Source organism: Chroicocephalus ridibundus, chromosome 11 (assembly GCF_963924245.1).
Source record: "Chroicocephalus ridibundus chromosome 11, bChrRid1.1, whole genome shotgun sequence".
Lineage (NCBI taxonomy): Eukaryota > Metazoa > Chordata > Aves > Charadriiformes > Laridae > Chroicocephalus > Chroicocephalus ridibundus.
The window spans coordinates 9,952,995-9,978,802 of record NC_086294.1 but is presented as its reverse complement, the minus strand read 5'-3'; the positions used below and the strand labels follow the sequence as shown (position 1 = coordinate 9,978,802).

Sequence of the window (25,808 nt, the reverse complement as noted above, 5' to 3'; positions counted from 1 at the left end):
CCTGACGGACGGACGGCCGCGGCCGCGGCCGTCCGTCCGTCAGGACAACAGCAGCGCATGCTCCTGGCTCTGCATCCCCAGCGCTCTGTGGCCTGTTACCCAAATACCAGCTACTGCCCAAGGGTTTATGCCCCCCGTGAGCCTGGGGAAAGCAGGGGAAAGGCCTCTGTGGCTGAGGGGGGAGGCAGAAGCAGGGCGTCTGTGTGTCCCCTCTCTGCTGCTTCAGCAGATGTTGGCACAGGGAGGTCATCCAGAGATAGTGTCTGGGGTTTTTTTGGGGGGCTGCTGGAAGTTTTTGTGTGTAGGAAGGTCCTTGAGCGGGGAATGGGGTGAGAAGGGGGAGCAGCCCCCACAGGCACAGGGAATTCTCTGATGTGCTCCTGGCTCAGGATCAAAGGCTGATGTTTCTCCTCTGGGCTGATAAACTAAGTGGGGACTCGGGGCTGATTAACACGGGGCAGCTCGCCCAGAGCATGGGGATGCGGTGAGGGTTGGACCGCTTCAGGCTTCTCCGCTCTCCGAAAATGCGAAGGTCAGCTGGAAGATTTGAGGGGAAAGGGTCAAAACGTGTCCCCCGTCTCCGGTCCCCAAGTGGGGACTGAAAGACCGGGAGCATCCCGTTTTATCCAGGGTGGGGCTGAGGGATGCTCCCAGGCACAGGGCTCCCGTGAGCTGGCAGAGCCAGAGCTCCCTCCCCACTGTGCTGCTGCGGGTCCCCATGGGCCACTGGCAGCAAGAGTCTTGCTGCAGCCCCCGTGGCAGCGGGGACACCCCATGGGGGACGAAGACCCGTTGGTTGGAGGGTGACGTTTTCAGCTGCGCTGTACAAGCCCCGTGCCTTGTGTCCTGCCTTGACCCATGTAGCGGGGAGAGCAGCCTGGGGTGTGACCATGCCCTTATGTCTGGGAGTCTTGAGGTGTTTCTGCAGCCGCCCAGCTCAGCTCCCAGCCAGCGGCGGAGATGCTCAGAAGTCGCCTCTGCCCTGCCCAGGGGATGCTCGGCGTGCCTGCATCACACCCTCCCCATGCCAGCGATGGGCGGGTGTGTGGCAGGAGGGTGTGCGGTGGGTGGGAGTGCAGCAGGAGTGCCATGCAAGCCCGGCAGCTTCCCGGTCCCCATGTGAGTGGTGGCACAGGTGCAGCGGATGCCACCTGCTGCCAGCCCGCCTGCCGGCAGGACGAGGCAGCCCCCACCTTCCCCAGCTGCTCTGCGAGACCCTTGCGGGGCTTGAGTACCGGGGTGCGTGGGGTGCAGGACTGGCGCTCCTGTGGGTGCCATCAGCCCTGGGTCCAGTCGCTCTCCAGTAGGGATGATTAATGGATTAACTCCTTCCCTCCCAATGTTCCCCAGCCTCCCGCTTGGCCCGTGGGGTGGCTGTGGGGGAAGCCAGGCAGGCTGGGGAGTTGGAGGGCTGTTTCCTTTGGCCGGCACTGTGGTCATGGGGCAGGAGACGTGGCCATGGCTGGTGGTGCTGGCAGCAGGGCACCCTGGCCACCCGGGGAGCAGGTGTCCCGACGTGAACCTACCATCCGGGAGTGCCGGCAGCAGGAGGCAGGATGCCTGGAGTTCCCGTCCTGCTTGGCCTCGTCTCAATGGGACTCAGCGCCAAGAGCCAGGGGGATGGCTGCTGCGAGCAGCAAGCAGCGCCTCGGCCCAGCCTGGCTTCCCGGTCATGCAGGGGTAGAGGCTGGTTTGTAGCGCATCCCCTTTTTTTGCGATTTCTCTAGCTGTAGCGATGGAAGTAGCCAGCACGCAGCCTAGGCCTTGATGGCAGCCACCGCGGTGTGTCTCCCTGCCCCTCCTGCCTCTTGCATGGGGACCCTGCTCCGATGTCCCTGCCAGAGAGCAGTGGGAAAGGTCCCGGGAGCTTTCTCTGCCCGGGCAGGAGGCTTGTGGTCAGCTCACGCCAGCCCTGCGTCTCCTGGGATGGCTCTGATGGGGCCGTGGGCAGGGATCAGTGCTGGGGTTTTAGTGGGAGCACCCTTGGGGTCCCACCCACCCTGTCCAACCCCCTCAAATGTGCCCTGCGTGAGTTCGGGTGAAGGGACCGTGCAGCTTGGCCGGAGGTGGGGAGGCTGCGCGGGGCAGCTGCCAGGGGAGCGGTGCTGCAGCATGGCAGCTCTCAGCCGCCTGTCAGTGTGGGCAGCAGCCAGCAGCGTTTTACGGCATCCCAGCCTTCACCACTCTGGCTCCTGCCCGTAGCTCGGCCCTGTGGCAGCTGCCTTCACACCATGTCCCAGAGCTAAGCCTGGTGGGATTTTGTGCTCTCCTGGGCATGCAGGATGTGATCTCCATCCTCCCCTGCCTGCCTTGCCCTGAGCGTTGACACCTTTCCCCCCAGCACCGCTTTTCCCATCACTGAACCAGGTCTCTCAGGAAAGCCTTAGCAAGGCATCACAGAGGCTCCAGGTCCCCAGAAAATTTTGGGCCATGTCTCCTTCCCTCTGGGATGTGCAACAGAGGGACAAATCCTGGTGTGACCCATGTGTCATGCATAGTCCCAGGGAGACAGCAAGTGCAGCCGGGTGGAGCGCTGGCATCGGTGGCTGGTTTGGGTGAGGAAGGATGCCTGCCTTTCATCGGCAGGGAAGCGGCAGGGAAGCTGCGCATCCTTTGCCGGGCAGCCTGGGTACCGCTGCTCTTGCCAGGAGCAGGGGGAATCACTTCCCGCCTGGGCAGGATCTGCATCTCTAAACCCCTCTGAGATGCAGAGTAGGGGATTCAGGCCCCCAGCGTTTCACCAGCAAACCATCCCCATTTCTCAGGAGACACCCAGGGAGAAGGCTGATGGCCTGTTTTATGCTTTGCATCCTGTTTAAGGCAATGTGAGCTTCCACACTGGATGTGTGTGGGCAGTCCCTGGCCGTGGGCAAGGGGGAGCATCAGTGCAGTGCCCCGGCTCCTCCCGCACCAAATCCAGCAGCCGGCAGGGTAATAAATGAGGGGTCTATATTTAGACGCAGCATCTGGAGAAGCGCCACGGCATTGCCAGCGGGTTTTACTATTCAGCGCAGGCAGGTTTCCCCGCTCCTCCAACTTGATGCCACCTTTGTGGAGAATCTCATCAAGGACATCCAGCACCAGCTGGAAAAACACCCCAAACAGAAAATCTGACACCCGCAACAAGAGCTTGGCACCCACCGAGGCATGGGTAGAGCGCAGCATCCCAGGGAGCCTTGGAAGGAGCTGGCTCAGGGCCCATTTGGTTTGGCAAAGGCCTTATTTTGTTGCACAGAAGTTTGTAGTAAAAAAGGATGTTGCAGGGATGCAGTCCTGGTGCAGGCGGATGGCTGGCTTCATCCCACATCATCCCGCATTTCAGCACAGCGTCAGCTATTGCCCTGGGGAGCTGCTAATCCATACGGTGCCTAAACCTCCAGCAGCACCCTAGCTGTGCTGCCGGAGTTGCTGGGAGCAGCCAGGGATGGTTAGGGTACATTTTCCTGCCGGAGCCAGGGCTGACAAGCCCCCGCTGACTCAGTCGGCGGCATATAAGTTCCCAGCAATCCATGATGAAATTTAAGGAGAGGCCAAAGTGTTGTGCAAAGGAGGAAGAGCCCAGCGCAGATCTAAGCTGCAGGTTTCCTGCTGTCCCATAGCATGAGGTTGGTACTGGCTTGGGAAGGATGAGATTTGCATGAAGGTGCCTGGTGCTGGGATCTGGGTTTTTTCCCCCGTTTTGCAACGCGTCGGAGGCTGTTGGGAGCAGATGTTCTCCACGTGCTGGCTCCTCTCCCTCCCTAGCCTGAGGAGAGCTTCTCCAGACAAAGCCAAACACTGAGCCATTGCCGTGAGACGTGTGGCTGAGCCAGCTGGTGACAGACATGGTGACCAGCTCTGCCAGAGGCCTCTTGTGGCTCACAGCACGTTGCCTGTTTTTTACAGCACCCCTCCAAATTTTGGTCACAGCAGGTCACAGTTTGGTTGTGTTCCTGCATCCCACCGAGGATGCAGACAGGGTGGAAAATCCCAGCACGGCCACAGTGCCAGGCACAACCCACCAGCAATGGGGCAAACAGCCCCGTCCCCACCTCTGCTGCACCGGGGGGCTTGCACAGCCCCGGGTCCCTGCTCTCGGCCGAGCGCGACGGGTGTCATGTGTGTGCGAGCTGCGCATGGACAACCTCTCCTCTGGCTGCCCGTGGTGCACGCTGTGCATTAGCAGTACCGGGACACTTGAGGACACCTCAAGGACTGTGAAACCTGCTGATGGGGCTGGTTCGCAGCTGTGCTGGGGGATAAGAGCGCGTGGTGCTGGGGGACGGCGAGCCCCCGGGCCTGCCCCCACCTCCCGCGGCACCCGAGGGAGGGAGAGCCCCTTGCTCACAGCAGGCACAGCGTATTCAGCGTGGGGACGGAGGCACCCGTGGGAGCCTGGGCAGCTGCCCACAGGGGACTGGCAGCCGTCTCAGGAGGAGGAGGAGGAGGAAGGCACCTGACTGCCAGGCAGCAGTCCAACTAGTTGAAACGGCTCCTGTTGTGGTTTGCATAACCAGGCACGGCTCAGACGGGTCTGGGGACGCGCGGCTCCACGCGGTCGCCCACGGTTGGAAACCGCAGTGGGCAGAGGAGCGCTGGATGGAGAGGCCGAGGGGTTTGGCTGCTGCGTGCCATGCCCGCCGTGCCCGCGCTGCTGGGGCATTGGAGGTGTGCGGTGGCTCGTTCCCCTCTGGCAGTGGCGGGAGAGTCTGAAGCCAACTTCGCCCATGGGCTCAGTGTGTATGGACCGGACAGGGTTCTCCTGCCAGCGCCGTGCTGAGTGTGGCCGTGGGGCTCACTGCCCTGCCTCCCTGCCACTGCCCAGCTGGAGCCACAGCCCTCCCCTCCAAGGTGACATTGGAGACTGTGCCCAAGGACACCTGGCTGCTGTCCCACCTGGCAGCCTCCAACGCAGGGAGTAGAGGCAGCCGAGACGGATGGATGGCCTCCATGGAGCGGGGAGATGGACAGGGGACAAAAGCAAGGCGAAGAGGAGGTGGTGGGGCTGGTAACTGGAGCTGCTCACATGACTGAGGAGCCGCTGCCAGGCGCTGGGACCATTCAGAGTGTATGAAGGTGGCACACCAAGCAGGCGCCTTAACCCCTGCGAGCCTGACGTGGGGATTTGGCCCGTCTGGGACGTGGTGCTGCCAGGGCAGAGGTGTCCTCCTGTGCACTGGAGGGGACCCTTGGCTCTGATGCTCCCAACCCAGAGGCGGATGCAGGGTCAGACCAGTTCCTGGGCACCAGGCTGTCGGATCCAGACTTCAAATCTGGATTTCAAGCCAGCCTGCCCCAGGGTCTCTGGCTTTAGGTTGATCTCTGGATTAACTGGGGTCAAAAATGGTGGTGGGGAGGGGGGTGGCGTGGCTTGGGAGCAGGCAAGCTCAGGGCAGGGTTGTGAGGGAGCTGGGACAGGACATGGAGAGGGTAAAAGGGTCTGATTTAAGCATAGGAAGTCATGTTTGTGGGCTTCGCCCCCACTGGTTTGGGGGGAAGGAAGGAGGGGTCCCAGCCACCGCAGCGGGGAGCGGCCAGACCCCACCTGGGGGGCAGCCCCCCTGCACCCCACCGGAACCGGTCGGGCTGGGGTTTTGGGGAGGGGAAAGGTGTGGTCCCTCACAGGGTGGAGTTTGGAATAGCGCGAAGCTTTGTACATGTGGGTGATCGCCTGGGTTTGCATGTGCTCCTGAAGGAGGGTTTTGCCCTTGGAGGGATTTTTCTATCTGGAGATCTCGGAGCAGTTTCTTTCTGGGGTGAGTCAGTTGGTTGAGGGGCGGGGGGGGGGGGCGGGCCAGGAGCACCCAGTCCCGACGCGGGGGAAAGCTCGGAGGAGCAGCCAGGTTGGCTCCCAGAAATGCTCTCTGCAGAGCCAAAAAGCAAGGACAGAGCCCCAGCCCTGGGTCCCGGGGGGCAGTTGGCCTGGCTGGGGACACCCACCACTTCCCAGGATGCCAGCAGTGCTCCGGTGCGGACCCGGGCACAACAGAGCCATGTGCCAGTTGGCATAGCACTGGGAAATCCCCAGGCCAAACAGGTTGTGCTAGTGAAAGTGCAGCCCCAGAGGTGCTTCTCAGGGATCCGGCCCCCACCAGCCACCTCGTGAGCCGTGTACCCAGCCCGTGGTCACAGGACCTGCTGTAACCCGCTCTCCTTTCACCTTCCCGTGCCTCAGTTTCCCCACTGTAATAACTGGAATAGTATCAATACCATTGATCAGTTAATTCTGGTGATTTACCAATGGTGCCCGCCTGGAAAATACCCAGCTGTTCAGCATCCCCCTTCCCCACCACATTTTCAGGTGGTTTGAGTCACTGAAGGGGCCATGCAGCCGTGGCAGCTCTCTGCAGTTTTGGGGAGCTGGGGCTGGCACAGGGCAAGCCCAGGGAGGGCTGTAGCACCCGCGCCGTGCCTGCCCACCAATGCTCAGGCTCTCCTTCTCCCCCCTCGACGGCTTTCCCGGGGAGCACGGGCAGAGTCGTGCTGGAGCGGAGCCAAGCGGAGACCATGCCGTCTGGTGACACATCTCTTCTAGCCAGGACACCTCTGTGCAGAAAATGGGCAATAATTTAATCAGGGAGACTGTAGTGCCCGGATGATGGGTGCAGCCCGAGGAGAAAGAGTAGGGAGGCCCCGATTCAGGAGAAGGGGTGGGTGGGAAACCTCTCCTTGGTCTCGCAGGGGACCCTGGCAATGGAGAGCAGTGAGGTGGCCGTGCCATGGGGTGCCAGGCCCAGTGCAGGCAGGAGCTGGCGCGGGCAGCGCTGCCTGTCCCCCTCCAGCCGGGGCATGCGGCGAGGGGCGGCCACGCGCCTGGCAGGGAGGGCTGGGCAGGGCTGGCGCTTCCACCCCCACCGGGATATGGGCCTGTGCACGCACAGACAGGCCTGGCGGGAGGGTGCGGGCAGATCTGAGGAATTTTGCCTGTTCCACGGTGGTTTTCATCCTTTGAGGCCTCGCACCTCCAGCTGAAAGCTTTATTTTTCACGTGGGAGGTGGGCACAGCGGGGGTTCCCCCAAAGGCAGGAGGGCCAGTGCTGCCGGTGTCTGGCAGGAGAAAGGGTCCGTTGATGGTCACCGTGGGTCAGATTTGGTGATGGTGGCGTGACTCCCGGCTGGGCACGGCACGGCACTGGAGCATGCCTGTGGCAGCAGAGCATCGGGGCTGGACCCACTGGGAGGTCAGGCTAATGCGGGAAGATCTCCTTGCGCCTTCTTAACCCCAGCTTGAACCTTCCCTGTCTCCTGCCTTGTCCTGATTAGCGCTAAGAGGGTGCTTTGCTGCCGGCAGTGCGGGCAGCACCAGACAGCGGGCGCCGTGCTGTCTTCCAGGGCAGGGGGAAGGCCTCCACACCTCTCTGAGCTTCGGTACAAAACCAGCAGGCAGGCAGGAGACGTGCTTTCCTCCCTCCCCTGCCTGCCACCGCCCTGGCAAAAGGGACTGGGAGTGCTCCCGGCAGGGGACAGGCTGCCCTGCTCTGCATGGGAGCATCGGCAAGGTCCAAAAAGGCGCCTGTATCTTGGGGAGGTGAAGAGCATCCTACAGATGATGGGCACAGACCTGGCAGAGGGATAACAGCAGGCTGTGGGGTCTGGCAGTCAGCAGGTTCTCTCCACCCGCTCGTCAGATGTGTATCTAAAGGGACAGGATTTGGGCCGGCTTTAACCTCGGCTCCCGTTTCACAGACCGTGGATCTGCTGACACGCAGCACCAGAACGCGCCGGGAATTACATCCCCCTGCCGAGTGCGTGCCGAGCTGCTGCCTCCCGCTAGCTGCCACCCAGAAAGCCCTGTGTTTGGTGTCCCGAGCCAGGGGAGGAGGATATTTCAGTGATGATCGTTCATGCTGAGCTGGCCTCCCCTGCCCTGGTGTTTCACAGCCTCAGGACACCAACCCCAGAGCTGGTGGCACCGCAGGACTAGTGGCTCTGGTGCGAGTGACAGCCTGCCCCACTGGCACGCTCGCTCCCTGCTGCCTGCCCATGGACCCCGAAAGCCTCCCAGCTTCCCCACGTTGCCTGTGCCAGCCTCTGGGAGTGGTTCAGGGATTCCCGGGACCACGGGTTGCGGCTATGGCTCCTGGCAAAGGCAAAGGGAGCTTTCCAAGCACAACAGCAAGGAAGATCCCGAGGCTGTGGCTGCGGGAAGGGAGCATGGCTGAGGCTGGGCAGCCTGGGCAGCTCTGGAGCTGGAGCAGGATCCTGACGTGGCATGACACGGTGATGTCTGCCGTGGTCCCTGCGGGCAGTGGCTCTGCTTTCCTCCTTGTGCTGCTGCAGGTTCAACTTCACTCGGAGCTGGAGGGACGGCTCCTCGCTGCCTCCTGGCTCCTCTTTGCTCTTACAGCCAGCTGAGAGGGCTGAAGAGCTGCCGGTGCCAGGGTGAATGGTGCCCACAGAGCTGAACTGGTGTTAGCTGGGAAGGGCTGTGCCACGGGAGGACCTTTGCAACACGCTCTGGACAGAAAGGGCCTCGTGGAGCCTCGTCAGCCCGTGGGCTGGTGACCAAACCTCCAAAAGAGCCAGTGGCTGGAGCAGGGCAGGGGCAGGGCTGCTCCTCCTCCGGCCCCTGCAGCCACCCCAGCCCCAGGGTAGCCACCTCTCTGCCCACGAGCCATCATGTGGATGCTGGCTGCCAGGACATCAGAAGAGGAAGGTCTGAAAATAATCACCCCCTCATTTTTTCCTTTCAAAAGGAGGGAGTTGCCATGGTGGGGAATTTTTGTGACCGGCGGAGCTGGCTAATAGTCAGCTCCTCTGTGAGTCAGGCACTTGCCCCCTCCCACGGCGCAGCCTGGCCCCCCTGTGCCACCAGCCTGGCTGGAGCTGGGGGGCACCCCAGCTCCCAGGGCTCCCTACCCTGCCTCGTGGGGCCACAGCGCTGGGTCTGTGGGTGGAAGCAGTCCCCAGAGTTTTGGGGTCTTGGCACCCCGGTGGTCTCAGCCATGGTGCTTGCTGCTCCTTCTCCTGCTGGGCATCCTCTGTGCGGAGCCTCTGGATGTGGCAGGACTTGTGCCAGCTCTTGCTCCGTCCTTGCCCCACGCAGACTGTGCTGCCTCAATGGAGAAATGCTGTGGTGAAGCTGTGAGTGTCGTCATGGAGGGCAGCACCAGCCTGCTCCTGCCCGTGCCTCTCTCCCCAAGGCCAGGGGATCGCACGGCAGGGCTGGAGACCTCCCGAGATGAGGGGACATTTCCATTCCTACTGTGTTTTTGTACCCGGCTCAGCACATGCCGGTTGCTGTCTGTTGGTTCTGCCTTTGGTTTTGGGGCAGATAACAAGGAATTTCTTAGAAACCACAACCAGGGTTCAGGACCAGGCCCGTGCCCTGCCTGGCTGATGCCACTGAGCAGTGCCAGCCCCGCTGCCTGCAGCAGCACCCGTCGGTGACTGGGACAAGGCTGGCAGCAGCCGCTGGCACGTACACGTTTGGGAGCGCTGGGATCAGCAGGTGGTGGGTGGCGTTTGCCGGGCTGGCTGCTGGCAGGGTTGACATGGGGTGCTGCTGTCTGGCTCGAGGGGTGCAGGATAAAGCTGTCACACTTCCCTTGCGATGGGAGACACTCTTACCAGCATGCTGTGTGTGCCCGAGCGTGCTGGCACTGCCTGCACAGCCCTTTGCCTGGCAGACCGTATCCCGGGGACATGGCAGCAGCCGCAGCCGTCACGGCACGGTGCTTGGCAGCAGCCGCAGTCGGCAGGTGCTGTTTCCATTAGCCGGTGTTGAGAGAGGAGCGTCCCTCTTTGGGAACAGCCCGTTCCTCCCTGCGTCTACCTGCTGCCTCCTCAGCTTGCACGGGGCAAAACAACCATCGGGTCTCCTTTTCTGCCCTTGCCGAGTGCTCGGCGGTGCCGGAGGGTGCCGGGGAGGTGCTCTGGGCTCTGTGCGGGGCTGTGGGGTCCTGCAGCCCTGGACTGGCCTGTCCTGGGGCTCGGGCAGAAATAAAGTGGGCTCTGTAATTTGGCGCCCAAATAAACGGCTGCCGGGTATAGTATGAACATGCAGCTCTGTAACCTGTGATATACTTTGCTGCTGCCCTTCTTCCTAAACCCGACACACCTTTGTTTGAAGTGTTCTAGCAAAGTGTTGTTTATTCAGGGCATTATTACCAGTATCTCAGGCTCCTTTTTTCTATCCTGTGACTCAGGGATAGTTTAGTGCAATTTCTTAGATCTTTTCTCCATATCAAAGATATCCTGGCAAGTTCATGTTTATTGTTTGCAGTTAATGTTTAATATTTCCTATTACTGGCATCTCATGGTTGATCTTAATTACACCCTTCTAATGTAAGACAAAAGTCAGCGAGCGAGACCGCGTTCACGCTCGGGCTGTGGCTCGGAGCCTGGCACCCAGCACCCTGCCGGTGACGCTGGGATGGGTGCATGGCGCTGAAATGGGTGCATGGCTGGGATGGGTGCATGGCGCTGGGATGGGTGCATGGCTGGGATGGGTGGATGGCACTGGGATGAGTGCATGGCGCTGGGATGGGTGCATGGCTGGGATGGGTGCATGGCGCTGGGATGGGTGCATGGCGCTGAAATGGGTGCATGGCTGGGATGGGTGCATGGCGCTGGGATGGGTGCATGGCGCTGAAATGGGTGCATGGCTGGGATGGGTGCATGGTGCTGGGATGGGTGCATGGCGCTGGAATAGGTGGATGGCACTGGGATGAGTGCATGGCACTGGGATGGGTGCATGGCACTGGGATGGATGCATGGTACTGGGACGGGTGCATGGTGCTGGGACAGGTGGATGGTGCTGGGACAGGTGGATGGTGCTGGAATGGGTGCATGGTGCTGGGACGGGTGGATGGTGCTGGGATGGGTACATGGAGCTGGGATGGGTGGGTGGTGCTGGGATGGGTACATGGAGCTGGGATGGGCGCATGGCGCCGGGGCACTCCAGGGGCTGTGTTGGGAGGGCGGCTGCTCCGCGCGTGGCAGTGCCAGGTGGCCAGCGTGGGGCCCAGCACTGCTGCGGTGGGTCCCACATGCCACAGCAGCAGTTGGTTTTGAGCAGCCTGAGTGGAAGAAAGGATCAACCCGCTGTTTATTTTGCCTGGGCTTTCAATGCTAGTGCTGTTTTTTCCTCTTGCCGGCTGGGCTGAATTGTTAAAACAGATTAGTACAAACTAAAAAAATGACAGAGTGGTGAAAACACCCTGCTCTGTGCAGGACAGCAAGGTGTTGCACGCCTCTGTGCAGACCCAGGAACCTGGGAGATTTCTCTGCTCCTTTTTTCCCCCAAAATTGAGGAGCCTCAGCCTGCTGCTGCCCAGCCCTGCCTCTGCACTCCGTGTGTGCCTCCTTCTGCTGTGTCACCTCCGTGTGTTTGCAGGCAGGGTCCCCGCTGCCTTCGCTGCCTTCCGAGGAGGGACCGCTCGCCCTCCGCTTTGGGGCTCTCGGGCTATAAATATCGGGGGGTGGCAAGGGGCGGCCGGGTCAAGGCACAACCCGACACCGCCTCTCCCTCATTCACAGTGACATTTTGTCAAATGCCAGTGGGGAGGGGGGTTGCTTATCTGCTGGCACATGCTCCGGTGACCTTCACAGCTCTGGCCAGGTGCCTCCTTGCTGTATTTACACTTATTTATAGTTCTCTCCTCCATCTCCACCTCTGCCCTCCTCCCTGGCACCAGAGGGTGGCTGCCCGCCCCACACAGGTCCCTCTGGGCTGGGAGGGAGCTGGAACATCCGTAGGGATGATAAGGGGCTGGCAGCACCCAGCTTTGCTTCCCCGGGGTGCTGGTGGCCTGTCCGCATGGGGACCGTGTCCCCTGGGGAGGAGCCACGGGGAACAGCAGGGTGCACCCCAGAGGCAGATGGGGCTGGGTTTGGCCCCAGTGCGGGTTGCGGTGGGTGCTGGGGGTCTGCGGACACCCATGCCTGCCCTTGTGGGCTCCCACTTGCCCAAAGCAGGTGGTGGGGCGGGCAGCCGTGCCCACCACCACAGCAGCCAGCCCGCCACCGCCTGCCCGGGGAAGAGTTCATCCCGGTGAAACAGCCGCGCGGTGCCCGTCTCCCTGCATGGCTGTAATCCCGTTTCAAGCAGTCTGTAATTACGGATTTCCCTGATAAGCCCAGACGGCTCTCTCCAAAACCCCTGCCCAAGGATTTTCTTTCCTTTTTAGAGACAAGCCCCGGGTGAGGAGGGGGAAACTCCCTGGCTGGCCACGATCATGGGCACCGGGAGCCGGCGCTGCCTGTGCCGCCGAGGGAGGGCTGGCAGGAGCCGGCACTTCATGTTCCCGGCATTTCTCACCTTCTGCTTGTTTGGGTCCCAGCCTAAATGCTACTGGCTAATTTGGGGCTCTGTCTCCAGCGCTTGTGGATGGATGTATATTTATCCCTTAATGTTTTGGGTAGGCACTCGGCTGTGGGGAGGGAGGAGGCTCCGTGCGGGGCTGAGTCACCGCCTGGGCTCCTCGGCAAGGGGATGGGCTGCCTGTTTCTGGCCAGTTCCTTCGGTCCCTCTGAGGAGCTGCCACGTTCCTTCCTTTTTTCTGGACAGCAAAGTGGCATGTGAATGACAAGGCAATTGCAAAGCATCCTGGGGCCGTGTATGCAGGCGGCAATGTAAATCTGGCCTCCCAGGCTTAAACAGGATTAAGTTGCTGGGAAGGCGCTGCAGCCGTCCAGCGGCGCTTTCGCGCCGGCGGACTTCAGAAGCTGGAACTTGTGCAGCCTCGCTAAGCACGAGCACAATACAATGGGTGCCGTCAGCCGGCACGCTCGGAGCCTCGCTGCTAAATACTTGGCCACAACTTCAAGGGGCTGGATCCAGGGGTTTTGCAGATAAGGGAAATTTCTACCGGCGCTGTTGTCGGGGGTGTGACAGTGGAGAGGACCTGCAGGTCTCTTTGTCACGGTCACTGCTCTGTCCCCAGCCCTTCTGAGCCAGTTGACCACCGCAGGCAATGGCCAGCTGAGCTCTCTTGCTTCCTCTGGTTTAGGTTGCTGTTGCCTGGCAGCAGCAGGGCTGTGGTTCCTCCAAGGTGATGTCCGGAGGTGGCATCACCCCTTTGCTTCTTTTGCAGGCTTGCCCAAAGCATCGGCATTTGCCTGAAGGCTGCTGAGCTCTGGGGGGCAGGTGCCTGTTCTCAGGGCCATGGCGCTGCCTGCTCCCCGGGCAAGCTGCCTGCACACGCGTGGAGCCAAGGTCTGCTCTCGGTGGGCTTGCTGGCCCCCAGTAGCCAACAGCCCAGCCCCAGCAGCCTCCCCAGCCCCACTGAGCGGGGGGTTTAGTCTGAGGAGCCCAAGTTGACACCGACAAAGAGGAAAACATTTCCTGTCTCATTGATCCAATATTTGAACTAGAGCTGGGTTTGGACAGGAACCTCGTGTCTCTGCAGAGGTAAGAGCTCACATGCTCCCGCACCGGAGTTAATGCTTCTCCAAAGCAGGAGAAAGACCTGAAAGGGGAAATGTCAGACTTGCCATCCCCATGACATCGGGAGCCAGCACTGAGCTGTGCTCCGCAGGGCATCCTTGAATGTGACTCCAGCCAGTGGCTGCCGCCTCTCTGCTGCAGGTCCAGCCTGGAAGCTGCTAGGGACAATGGAGATGGCTGCTCTCATCGGCCACCCTCACGATCGGGCAGGGGGATGGAGCTAAGCCCCATGCCAGCTGCTCGTCCTGCTCCGCCTTGCCACAGTCATAGAATCATAGAATTGTTAGGGTTGGAAGGGACCTTGAAGATCATCTAGTTCCAACCCCCCTGCCATGGGCAGGGACACCTCCCTCTAGATCAGGTTGCTCAGAGCCCCGTCCAGGCTGACCTTAAAAACTTCCAGGGATGGGGCTTCCACCACTTCTCTGGGCAACCTGTTCCAGTGTCTCACCACCCTCATGGTGAAGAACTTCTTCCTAACGTCCAGTCTGAATCGACCCATCTCTAGTTTTAGTCCATTCCCTCTAGTCCTACCATTACCAGACATTCTAAAAAGTCCCTCACCAGCTTTCTTGTAGGCCCCCTTACGATACTGGTAGGCCACTATAAGGTCTCCTCAGAGCCTTCGTTTCTCCAGGCTGAACAACCCCAACTCTCTCAGTCTGTCCTCATTGGAGAGGTGCTCCAGCCCTCTGATCATCCTCGTGGCCCTTCTCTGGACACGTTCCAGCACGTTCACATCTCTCTTGTGGTAGGGGCTCCAGAATTGGATGCAGTACTCCAGGTGGAGTCTCATGAGAGTGGAATAGAGGGGGAGAATCACCTCCCTCGACCTGCTGGTCACGCTTCTCCCGATGCAGCTGAGGATACGATTGGCTTTCTGGGCTGCTAGTGCGCACTGGTGGCTGATGTTGAGCCTCTCGTCTACCAGCACCCCCAAGTCCTTTTCTTCAGGGCTGCTCTCAAGCCAGTCGCTGCCCAGCCTATATCAGGGCTTGGGATTGCGCCGACCCAGATGGAGGACCTTGCACTTGGTCTTGTTGAACTTCATTAGGTAGGCATGGGCCCACCTCTCCAGCCTGTGAAGGTCCCTCTGGATGGCATCTCTTCCCTCCGGCATGTCAGCCAGGAAGGGCAAAGATCAGGGGCTTTGCAAAAGGTCGGAAAGTCGGAGTAGCAGGTGCCCTGGTGGGTGCAGTCCCCAGAGCACCCAGGAGCTCTTCCATTTGCAGCCCCTCGAGACTAAGGGCTGCTGACCAAGGAGCCACCAGCAGCTCTCAGACTGGCGTGCTCGCATGGGGTTTCCAGAAGAAGGCATAGCACAGGCTGGGGGGGTGGCCGGCCCCTCCTCACCCGCAGTACGTAGGGAGAGGCCCCGCTGGTACTTGTCTGGAAATGTTTAGGTGCAGCCGAGGCTCCTCGGGACAGGAGAGTTGGCGAGGCGACCTCTGGATGTCCTTGACTGATGGTTTGGAGACTGTCCCTTGCGCTTTCTCGCTATTGCCAGCTCCGCCGTGGTGGACATGGACGGTGGGGCTGGCAGCGGGTGGTGCAGCCCTGGCAGAGCCCTCCTGCTCTCCTGGCTGTCCCTGGGCACACACAGCACGGCTGCTGACGGATACGTCCAGCCTCGGCAGGGGCACGAAATGGGCACAAACCCTCAGCACAAGCGTCCCCACTGGCCTCCGGGGTCAACCCCTGCTCCCACAATCGAAGTTCTAAACCCCTCGCAGCCGGGAAGGGCTGTCCGAGCTCAGCAGTGAATGAATGAAAACGTTAATGCTCTGTCCTCCCAGCAAGCAAAGCCTCTGCAGGGGCGAAGCTCCTTGCAACACGCACGTGCATATCAGCGCCTCTTTGTCCTATAATTGCGATTGCGTTTCTGCTAGGGCTGAGGTCAGAGTTGGTTCACGCTTTAAAGAAAGCCGAGGAGGATGTCTCCGAATGGAGGCTGTTCCCCCAGACACCCTCCACCTTTTCGTCGTGGCTTTCAGGTGCAGCTGCCCATGCTCCTGCTGCCAGGGGGGATGCCCAGGTTTGGGCTCCTGCTCCCTCAAAGGATGTAGGTCTGTGGCTTGGGGGCACCCACATAGCTGCCTGGGCATCCCTCTTCCCTGGAGCAGGGATTCGTCAGACACGTCTCAAGGAGCTGCCGGCAGCTTTCTGGTCGCAGCCACGCTGCAGTGCGCACGGGCCAGGTGTCTGGGCTGGAGGATGCCTCCGAATTTTTGAGCATGTCTCCATGGGTGTTTGCTGGCTGCACACCAAGAACCCATGGCTGATCTTCCTACAAACTCCCGAGTAAAATTAGAACAAAAGTTCACTCCTCTCCCAAGGCAGCAGGAAATGCAAAGGGTGGGAAAAGGGAAAGTCAGAGCAGATGAGGTCCAGTGCCCGCAGGCAGCATCCCCATCACCGCTGCCACCCCCTACCCGGGCAGCAGCTGGGTCCTCCCCCACCCCTGTGGCCAGCCCAGAGGGGCTCTGCTCTCAGCGCTCAGTGCTGGGCTAGCCGGGCTTGAACTGACGGATTCTCTCCAGAGGCTCAGTTCCTGGGTGGCGGGGGCGCTTCAATGACCATTTCTCACAGATGGGGCTGGCTGGAACCGCAGCTTCACGCTGGGATGCCCTGCCTGGTGCCCATGTGGGCACCCGCGCTGAGCAAAGGCTCTCCCCACTTTTTCCGAGGAGGAGAGGGACCGACGCAGGCAGAGCTGAGTTTTCGGGCACTCCTGACCTTTGCTGGCTGGGAACCTGGGAGCATCCTCTGCCAACCACTGCCTCGGGATGGCAGCACTCAGCGCGGCAGTGCCGGGGCACTCCTGCCTCCAGGGTGCCCAGAGAGGGCAGCTCAGCAGCGTTAGATTGCAGGAGTTTATTTTTACCCAGCCCTGTTGCCAATGGGGACATGTCACATCTGTGGAGTTGATCAAAAGACATCCCGAGCACTGGTGTCAGCTGCTCCTTATGATCTCAGCACCAGGATCTTTTCCCTTGTGGCATATCAAAAGGAGCAGGAGAATTTGACTGCTTTGCTATTTTTAATTGAACGCACACACGCACACACAGAGACACACATATATATATGTACGTATGGCTTTTCTAAAAATAAAAGCCTCTGCCTGTGTTCCCATGGGAAGATTTGGGGAGAAGGGGGAGCCAAAGTTGTTGCAAGACTTTTTCTGGAGCAGGCGCAAGAGCAGTGGCAGGAAAGCAGGGACAAGCCACAGCAGGTAAGGGACAGATCTGAAAGGCCAAAGGACATCTGATCCCAGAGCAGCCCAGGATGCCTCTGAGCAGAGGGGACAGGAGAGCTGGGGGAAAGGTAACATCCGTGTCCCCCAGAGCTGGCAGTGATGAGGACATGGACCCTTGACCTGCTACATGCACTTTGACCAGACGGAGAGCAAAGGTTTTTGCAGGGTAGGTTTGAAAAGCCCCAGCCTGGGGGGGCCATGAGAAGTATCCGGATCCCAGAGCCATTCAGGGGTTTGCGCAGACTTTTTTTCTGCCCGATATACTTGGTGGCACCACGCTGGTGGATGTCCACCTGATACACCTCCCTCCGGCGGCAGGGCAGAGGGAGGACGCTGGGGAGAGCATCCCCAGACCCTTGCAGTGCTTTGCCTGCGCTGGTAGGGCTGGGGCAGCTTCAGCAGCCCCCTGCAGCCCCCCACAGCCCCCAGCCCTGCTGTGGCCATGGGCACGGCCGGGCTGGCAGTCTGTTGCCAGGACATGGCACTGGCTCACTATGGGGACGTGAAGCCACCCTCCCGTACCCTTCCTGCGTTCTCCAAACTGGTCGCCCTTTCTTCCACCAGCCCTGGGATGGGACGGTGTGGAAAGTGGGTGAGAAATGCAAAATTGGTGTGGCTGCGTGCACAGGAGTGTCCTTTGGTGTGGCTCAGAGTGTACTAAACACGGCGGGGAGCACGGCACACAGGCTGCTCAGCCCATGGGAACACAATCAATTCTCCCAGATAGTCCCCATTAAAAAAAAAAAAAACAAAAAAAAAAACAGAGAAGAGAAAGAGAGAAATGCTGCCCTTTCCATTCCTGCAGCTCCATTTGGAATCCCTTTTCGTGTCAGAGGAGACCCTTCCAGGGTGCTTCAGGAGGGGAGGCCCCATGTTCTCCTGCCCCTGCAGCCTCTCTCACGTGCTCGGATGTTTGCTTGCTCCAAAATCCGTTTGCTCTGTAAATAAACTTGCTTCCCTCATGACCAGAAAACTCCCCCCGGGCAGCCAATACCGGCAGGAGTCGCACCAGACCTTTCCCCTCCGCGTTTGAACCTGGACGTCGGGGGCAAAGCCAAGCGGGACCCCAGGGCTCGGTGCAGGCAGCGAGCGGCAGCGCAGGCAGAGCCGTGCTGGTGCCAGCCCTCGCTCCTGCCCCTGCTGGATGCATCCTCAGGGCTTTGTGGCCAAGCACCAGCTGGGAAGGTCCCAGCTCCTTTCTGGGCTTAAATGGAATTTTTTAGCTCGGTACCTAGAGCTCACATCACCCCCTGTGCACCCAGACATCAATTCGTTTCCATGCCGTTTTTCTCGTCCTGCATGTGCCATGCGGGGACCAGGGTCTGTATTGCCTTGGTGGTGCCTTGGGATGTGCAGCATCCCCAGAGGGACTGTCCCTGAGCAGTTCAGTGCCATGTGGCAGGGACGGGGACAGGGTGCAGAGCAGCCATGGTGACCGGGCGTGAGGCCGCCCATCGGAGCCTGGCCCCGTGCATTGCTGTCTCGTGTGTGCCCAAGTCTCTTGGCTCCCTCTGTTATTGCTGATCCCCAGGGCAGCTGGATAACGCTGGATGTCACCCATAGGGCACCAAAGGCAGGAATGGCTTCAGTTTCCCCTAAGAGCACCAGCAGCTGCTTTGCCACGGTCTGAGTGGCTGCGCTGTGCCCTGAACTTCTGCTCACCATAGGAGACGAGGCACTTCCAATGCAGATGCTGCTGTTTTGACACCTGCCTCAGCGCAGGGTGCAAGAAGGGGGCTGTGGTGGCAGTTGCCAGGTGGCTTTCAGTAACCAGCAGTGCGAGTGCCAGGCTGTGCAAACTGATTTGCAACAAGCGCAGTGACGGGGTGCTCTCCGCACTCTGCACTGCCACATAACTGCTCTACAGCTGCTCGCCAGAGCTTATTCGAAAGGGGGTCTGAGGAATGGGCTCAGGTGGAGGTGACAGTACACGGGGAGACCGGCTGTCTCCACGGGTTGTTGCCGGCCCCTCTGCCATGGCGGCGGGCTCACCGCCTTTCTCTTCTCTCCGCAGTATGAGGTGTCCGGCGAGGAGCACCTCTACTCTGACTTCCCCGAGATTGATTTGTCCCAGCTGGATGCCAGTGACTTCGACTCGGCCGGCTGCTTCAGCGAGCTGCAATGGTGCGGGGAGCACTCGGAGACCGACTCCAGCCAGTACAGCACCGACGACTCCGAGCTCTTCCAGGTACCCCCATCCCCCTGGCACAGGGGACCCGAGGATGGAGATGGGAAGGGAAGAGGAGAGGGAGAAGGAGGGAGGAAGGAGGGAACACACACAACTATTAATAGTCCCTCCCCAGCTGATTAGTGCTCCATTAATTTGCATGCCGGCTCTAAATGGAGCAAGTGGAGTAAGGCTAATGAGGAGGTGGATGAGCAGAGGAGGGCTGCTGAGCCAACCCTCCTGTGATATATCATTAACAGGGAGTTACAGCTGGTGTGCAGCATGTCCCATTCGATTCCCGGGATGGCAGGGTGTGCGGGGGCGGCAGTGCGGGGGTCTCAGGGCTGTGGAACAGGGCAGGTATATTAATTTCCCAGGAGCAGAAAGCATCCCCTTCCCCCGTCTCTCCAGCTCTGGCATCCTCCCTGTATTTGGGGCTGGGGTACCTCCGGCAGCTGGTTTCTCTCCTCGCCTTTGTGCTGGGGTGGACCCATCGCTGTGCCAGCACCCGGGACCGCGTGGTGCAAAGCAGTGCCAGGGCAGAGGATGCTCCCAGGCACGGGCAGGGCTGGTCCTTGTCCCTCGGCACTGTTTTTGCCTCTCCTTGCAGAAGAGCTGAGCATCTCTCAGAGCTGTGGTGCCAGGGCAGGGCTGTGAGCGCAGCACAGGCGGGTTGGAGGCAGGGAGCTGTGGAGGCTGCCTGGGGACCAGGCGCGGAGCCGGCTGGGCAGCCTGCTCGCCTTTCCCAAAGCCCGTGCCGTGCCCTGGATGTGCCTCATCCTTGGGGGCTGGGGTCACTGTGCCCTCCTGAGCAGCACCCAGGCAGCACCCTTACCCCCTTGGACAAGGAGGCTGTGACCCACTGGTGCCCACAAGTCACCAACTCTGGGTTACGTTTTGGGAGGGAGGAAAAGGATTTGTATTTAAACAAGGGGTGGGGGGCAAAAAGCCCCAATATTTTTGAACCTGGCCATAATAACAACCCTCTGGCTTTTGTGCTATGCTGATGCTGTGCTTGAAAATGGTCCAGTCCAGCTGAGGGACCTTCATCACGAGATGCATATTTTCCGCTGAACTTCCTGGGGAAAAGATAAACAGAAAAGAAATGCAAAAGACAGGCCCATTAGGAGCAGCGGAGTATGATGAAATGTATCCCACTGAACTTGTATGCACAGCGGTCTCGTGCCAATAACAGGAGGAAAAGAAACGGAGCCAAAAATGGAGCATCCTGCTGCCTTTCCCTGGAGCCTGCTCTAGTAACTGCGAGCAAGGTTAGGGCATGGAACAAAAGATATTTAATTTTCAAACAAGATCAGAGAAACACGGGAGGCTGTGTGCAGTCAACAGTCCTCCTGGCAAGCCTGAATTTACCCCTGTGCTAATTTTGTAGCTGATGGTAGCCTGCTTCTTGTTGGACAAGGAGCAAGCTCCTGGCTTGCTCCAGCCATTCCTCGGCTTCTGCATCCTCTTCTGGGCTTTTGCAGTGTATATCCAGACTGGAAGGGGACCGTGGGGCTGTGTGGGACTGGGAGGGCGCTGGGAGGGCTGGAGATGAGCCGAGCCGAGATGAAGCGCAGATGGAAGGAGGCGCCTAAGAGGAGCAGGTCAGGGCAGCAGGCAGGGAGAAGGCAGGGGGAGCCCGTGGCCCTGCCTGGCCCAGCACAGCCCCAGACATTCACAAATCTCCCATCAGCATCCCCAGATTGCCAAAAAAAATTAGGTGAGGGGAGCTGTAATACAAGGCCCATCTCGTGTTGCGTTCTGGGGGCCTTGCTCTGTCGATAGGGTCCCTTTCAGATTGCTGGGCACAGCCGGCTGTAAGCATGAGGGCTGAGAGCCCCTGTTGAGCTGGAGGTGCCTGCATCTGGGGGCTTTTCATGAAAAAACAACACCCCATACTGCTTGTTGCAGGCTGCGGCATCTGGCCAGCGGTGCAGCCCGGGCTGAGCTCCCCCTGTGCCCCCCTGGGGGGCCTTGCTCTCATGTCCACTGGGCAGCCCCGAGCTGGGCTTATGGCTCTCCACATTTTCTTTGCCTTCCCCGTCAGGAGAGCTGCGAATAACCAGCCGTGCCCTCTCAGGCCTCCCCAGACTTGCAGAGGGCAGGGGGCTGTGCCTGCCCCCTCCCCAGGCTCCTGTGCTGGCTGGATGCTGCTCCCAGCCCCGCTCAGCAGCGTTGTGATAGCCAGTCCAGAGTCAGGAGGATTTGGCCAAGGAGCCTTTTAATCACTGATCCTGTTTGCCTGATGGTGGGGTGGAGGTGACTGTGGGGAGAGAAGATGCTCTGATTCATTATTTTCCCACTGGGGGCATGGGGGAGACAGCCTGATGCTCCTTTTCCAGCCGGGTCTCTGGGCTCCTGATCACATCGTGGTGCTGTGTTGGGGAAAAACTGTCCCAGGTCCCCTGCGGTGTCACGGGGAAGTGTGGTTGCTGGTGTGGTACCACCGTCCGCTCTTGTCCCCTGCCCAGCATCCCCCGGTCCCTCTGCCCAGCCTAACTGCCCCTCTCTTCTCTGCCTGCTCCTTCCAGATAATAGACAGCGAGAACGAAGCGCTGCTGGCAGCCCTCACCGAGACATTGGATGATATACAGGGAGATGACATGGGCCTGGCTGCCTTCCGAACTATGGAAGAGGGGGACACGCTCAACCATGCCTACACCTCGCCTGCCCCCTCCCCCAAACCCACCGCCCCGGTCACGGGGGGGCCGCCCCCGGCCCCCGAGTTTGATGAGCTGTCTCTAGTAAGAACCCACTTCCTACTGTTTAAGGTGGATTTGGATGAGCCCCTGATAAGCCGGCTGCATGGGTATGATAGGAAGCAAAGGTCTGAATTTTTTCATTCTAGGCTTAAAACTCTCTTTAACCGTCAATACCAAAGCATATACTTGTATTGTATACGTATACATGTTCTGCATCATTGCTGTCACCTCCATCACCATCCTCACGGGAACAAGCTGTGTGTATACAAATATATATATGAAGGGGGTGGGGGCGGGTGTCAAAGGGGTGGGAGCTGCTTTGGCAAGACCCACACCTGCTTTTAATAGGACGCACGGATGTGGGGCTGCCCGGGGGGTCTCCCTAGCGCATCCCAGCCCCGTGCCCATGGGCAACGGTGGCTGTTCCCGCCCGGCTCTGCCTCGGGGCTGAGCTCCCCACTGCTCTCGCAGGAGGGACAGAGGGGGCTTGGCCGGAGTGTCAGACATCCCCTGCCCTCAGCATTCAATTGGGAGGGTTTGACCCCCCCCGTGCCTTCTACCACAACCCCCTCCGGGGCTGCGTGGCCTCCAGTCCCTACAGATTTGGTGACTGGAGCATCCCTCTTGGTTCCCTGCAATACCAGGGCTCCAGCCCCGCTCCCCCTCCTGGCCTGCACTAACTGGCAGCATTTGCTGCAACCAACCGCCATCCCCGGGAGGACCCCTGGGACAGGGGCAGCCAGCCCGCTCCCTCCTGGGGCTCACGGTTCCCCCCAGGGACCCCCAGCCTGTCCCCGGGGTGTCCCCAAAAGCCGGGGCTGTGGCGGGGAGGAGTGACATCCAGTGGTGAGAGCGTGCATTTCCACCGCCCACGCCCTGCGCAGGGGGGTATATATCACACACAATATGTATGTGTATATATAGGATGTATACGTTGCAGGGGGGGGGCGGGGAAAAGGTGCTGGTTGCTTCCAGCCAACAGGAGCTGCACGCCTAAAGCTGTGGGTGCCCCAGTTGATGTTTCCCAGCAGACCCTGACCCGGGCACCCCTTATTTCTATCACCCCTTAAGCCCCCCCTGTGCCCGCCCCAGGGCTCCATGCCCACCGGCCAGCACAGGAGCCCCAGATCTGTCTCCTCCGTGCAGTCCCCCGGTGCCTACGCAGTTGTCTGGCTGTTGAGCTGTTGTCGCCTTCGGTTGTTAGCGCGACATGGGTGGAATGTGAAATGTTGTTGCCGGGTGTGGGGTTTGGGTTTTTTTCACCCCTCCCCAACCAAAAATGGTTTTGAGTGGAAGAAAACTGTTATGCTGACCTTGCCATCAGAAGTGGCGGCACTGTGGGTAACCCAGGGAAAACCCCACTCCCACCGCCCGTGGGCTTGAGCTTGACAGAGCGTGTTGGGGAAGAGCCTCAGCGTGTCCCACAGGGGCTTGCATCTGCAAAATGCCTTGAAAGCTCATTAATGAGTCGAGGCCCTCTCTGGACGCTTCAGCTAAATGAGCCTTGCACGGCGACCCGAGCGAGCTGTCCAAACCCGTCACTCATGCCAGCGTAAAGCCTCTGCCACCTAAGGGCAGAATTGATGGAGTGAGAAGTTTGGATGGCACGACAGCTCCTGTGTGTCTGATGGGAGCGGGGATTCCCCTGGGATGTCCCCACCACCCCAACCTGCTTGGGGGTCCCCGGGGGCACGGGTGAATGCTGTGGAGACAGCCCCGACCCCCCTCGGGGCTGTGCGTGGCTGGGCGCCCACCCACCACAGCCATGGGGAGGTGGGAAATGCCTCCCTGCCTTTTTATTTTTCCTCACCCATTTTTGGGCGGGATGCTCAGCAACGGAGGCGCCCAGCGCAGGCGCGAGCCGAGGGGCTGCGGCCCCGCCGGCGCTTTCTCCTGCCCTCGCTGCGATGCCGACTCCTTTTCTTGCCGCTTCTCTTTGCAGCTGAAGAAGTTGCTCCTCTCTCCATCGCACGTGCCTCCGAGCTGCGAGGCTCAGCGGGATGGGAGCGCCCGGCGCCCGGGGACCCCCAAGTCCCGACCCACACGGCCCTGCACAAAGGTACTTCCTCGGCAGGCAGAGCTCGAGCCCGTCCCAGCACTGAGCTCTCGGGAACCATCCTAAAAGAGGACACCAAAGGATGGTGTTGGGGAGCGTGGGCAGCCTCTGAGCGGGGCCAGGGGCTGGGGACAGGCAGGGACTGTCACCGCCGGCAGAGCAGCACGTGGCATTCCTGTCCCTGCTGCAGTCCAGGCTCAGCAAAACCTCGGGGCTTCGTGCTGGGCTGAGAAACATCTCCATCTCATTTGGATCCAGTGGGGTGAGGCCTCTCCTGGTTTCCCTGAGCACTGGTTTGTGAAAGCCCCCGCCCCCCGTGCTCCCTGGCTGCCCCCTCGCCCCTCTCCCCACTGACTCACAGCCCACGCTGGGGAGAGCCGCATGCCGCGCTGCAGAGCCGACCCCGTCACTTAAGCTAATCTCCTGAAACCCAGCAGAAGTTGCCATCAAAGATTTTTCTACTTGGCTAATGGTAATTGTGTGGTGCATTAGGCCTGGCAAATTAGATTGCCTGGGAAAAGCAGCAAATCCCTGCCGGGGAGAAGGAGCACCATTGCGTGCCGGCTGCTGGAGGGGCAGCGGTTGGGCTGCCGGCCCCGCGTGCCCCGTGGAAGGCCCCTGGGGAGTGGGGCTGACCTGCAGGCAGGTTGGTATGCTGGTGGGCCAGGACCAGGGAATTTGAGGATGCAGGGTGGCTCTGTTAGCCCAGGGGGCTTCTCCCCCCACGCCTGGTACTTGCGTCAGGTCATGGCTGCAAGGCTCAAGGCTGACTTTCTCCTCTCTCTTCTCCAAAGGTGGAGGGTCCCCGGGACAGGAGGGCGAGTGTCCCGCAGGCGCAGAGCCGCAGCTGCACCGAGCTGCACCGGCACCTCACCTCTGCCAGCCCCTGCCCGCAGACCAAAGCCCCCCAGGCTCCCGAGGAGTGCCCCAGCAGCCGCCACCACCCATCCCCAGGCAACTGCGTCCATCACGAGGATGACAGCGACTCCAGTGAGGACTCGCTGAGCTCTGGCGACTTGGTGACCCCCCCGTCCTCAGCGGAGGATGGCTCCAGCAGCCAATTCTCCTGCGAGGGGGAAATGCACTCGATGGTGGAGCTCATCCGCTACATGCACACCTACTGCCTGCCACCACGGAAGCTGCCTGCCCGGGATGCCACCGACGTCAAGCCCCAGCCCTGCAGCAGCCCCTTCAAGAGAGCCAAACCGGACTGTCCTGCGCAGCCGGGCCCCCCTGGCAGTGCCCAGAGCCGGCCAGGCTGTGCCTGGCAGGCGGCCGGGAGCTGCAAGAAGCCTGGAGCATCCTTCTCCATCCTGAAGGAGCTGCTGGCGCGGGACCTGCTGTGCGATGTGAGCAAGCCATACCGCCTGGGCAAGCCTGTGTACGCCGCCCTGGCCCGGCCGCCCGGCTCCCGCTCCCCTGTGCCACTGGCCCAGGACAGGGAGGACACTGGTGGGACCTGCACATCCAGAGCCAAAATGGCACCAGAGAAGAGCGAGCTGCGGCAGAGCCCTGGGGCCGAGGCAGAGGCACCGCAGGAGCCATGTGGCCTCGAGGACGATGCTGGGAAGCATGCGGGTGCCCTGGGCACAGCTGCGGGGAAGGTGGCCCGCAAGCAGGAGAGCAGCCTTTATGCCGTCCGCCGGTCCAAGAGACTCAACCCCGAGCTTGGCCACTGGCTTTCCTTCCTTGACGAGCCACCCCCTGAGCCCTCCGTCCCCCGGGAGGTAGGGGACAGCCGTGGCCCCCGGGACGCCCTGGCCTGCAGGGAGCCTGCAGCGTGCCCGGGGCTGGAGGGCTTTTCCGCAGAAGAGCCAGCAGCCGAAGTGGAGGTCGGGGGCACGGAGGAGGGAGACAGCGGGAGCTCAGCACTGCTGGCAGAGCCCCAGCCCCTCTCCCTGGGCTCCCTGGGGGACGGCGAGGTGGGCGACGGGGCTGAAAGCCATCGCTGTGCCCTCCGGGAGCAAGCAGGTGAGGGGGGCTGGGGGCTGTGGCTCTGCTCACCCCTTCCCAGGGCACCCGCACGGCCCATGTCATCCCTGCTGCGGGCGAGCGCTGCTGGCGAGGCACCGGGCACCCAGCTGGCAGTGAAGCTGTGAGCAGCCCCAAGCACAGCTGAGCCCTGACCCACATGCCAGCTGGCTGTGGGGTCCCATGCATGGGGAGTTGGGGCCCTGTTCTGGTTTTGGGGTGCTGTTTCAATCCAGGGGAGGGCCTGCTGCCTCAGTTTCCCCATCCTGATAACGAGATGCAGGAGT

The 25,808-nt window shown here is 60.7% G+C and overlaps 1 protein-coding gene across 4 annotated transcripts in view; it reads left to right on the top strand.

Moving 5' to 3' along the window:
• The window catches only part of PPARGC1B (PPARG coactivator 1 beta), a 59,142-nt gene that overhangs the window by 18,940 nt on the left and 14,394 nt on the right, over positions 1–25,808 (top strand). For all 4 annotated transcript variants that reach the window (XR_010072887.1, XR_010072886.1, XR_010072885.1 and 1 more), the window contains exons 2-5: positions 18,640–18,813; positions 21,324–21,536; positions 23,437–23,553; positions 24,345–25,521. Coding sequence is in view for 1 of the 4 variants with exons in the window: in XM_063348939.1 (XP_063205009.1) it covers positions 18,640–18,813; positions 21,324–21,536; positions 23,437–23,553; positions 24,345–25,521 (1,681 nt within the window). In the remaining 3 variants the exon portion in view is untranslated. The remainder of the gene's footprint in view (positions 1–18,639; positions 18,814–21,323; positions 21,537–23,436; positions 23,554–24,344; positions 25,522–25,808) is intronic.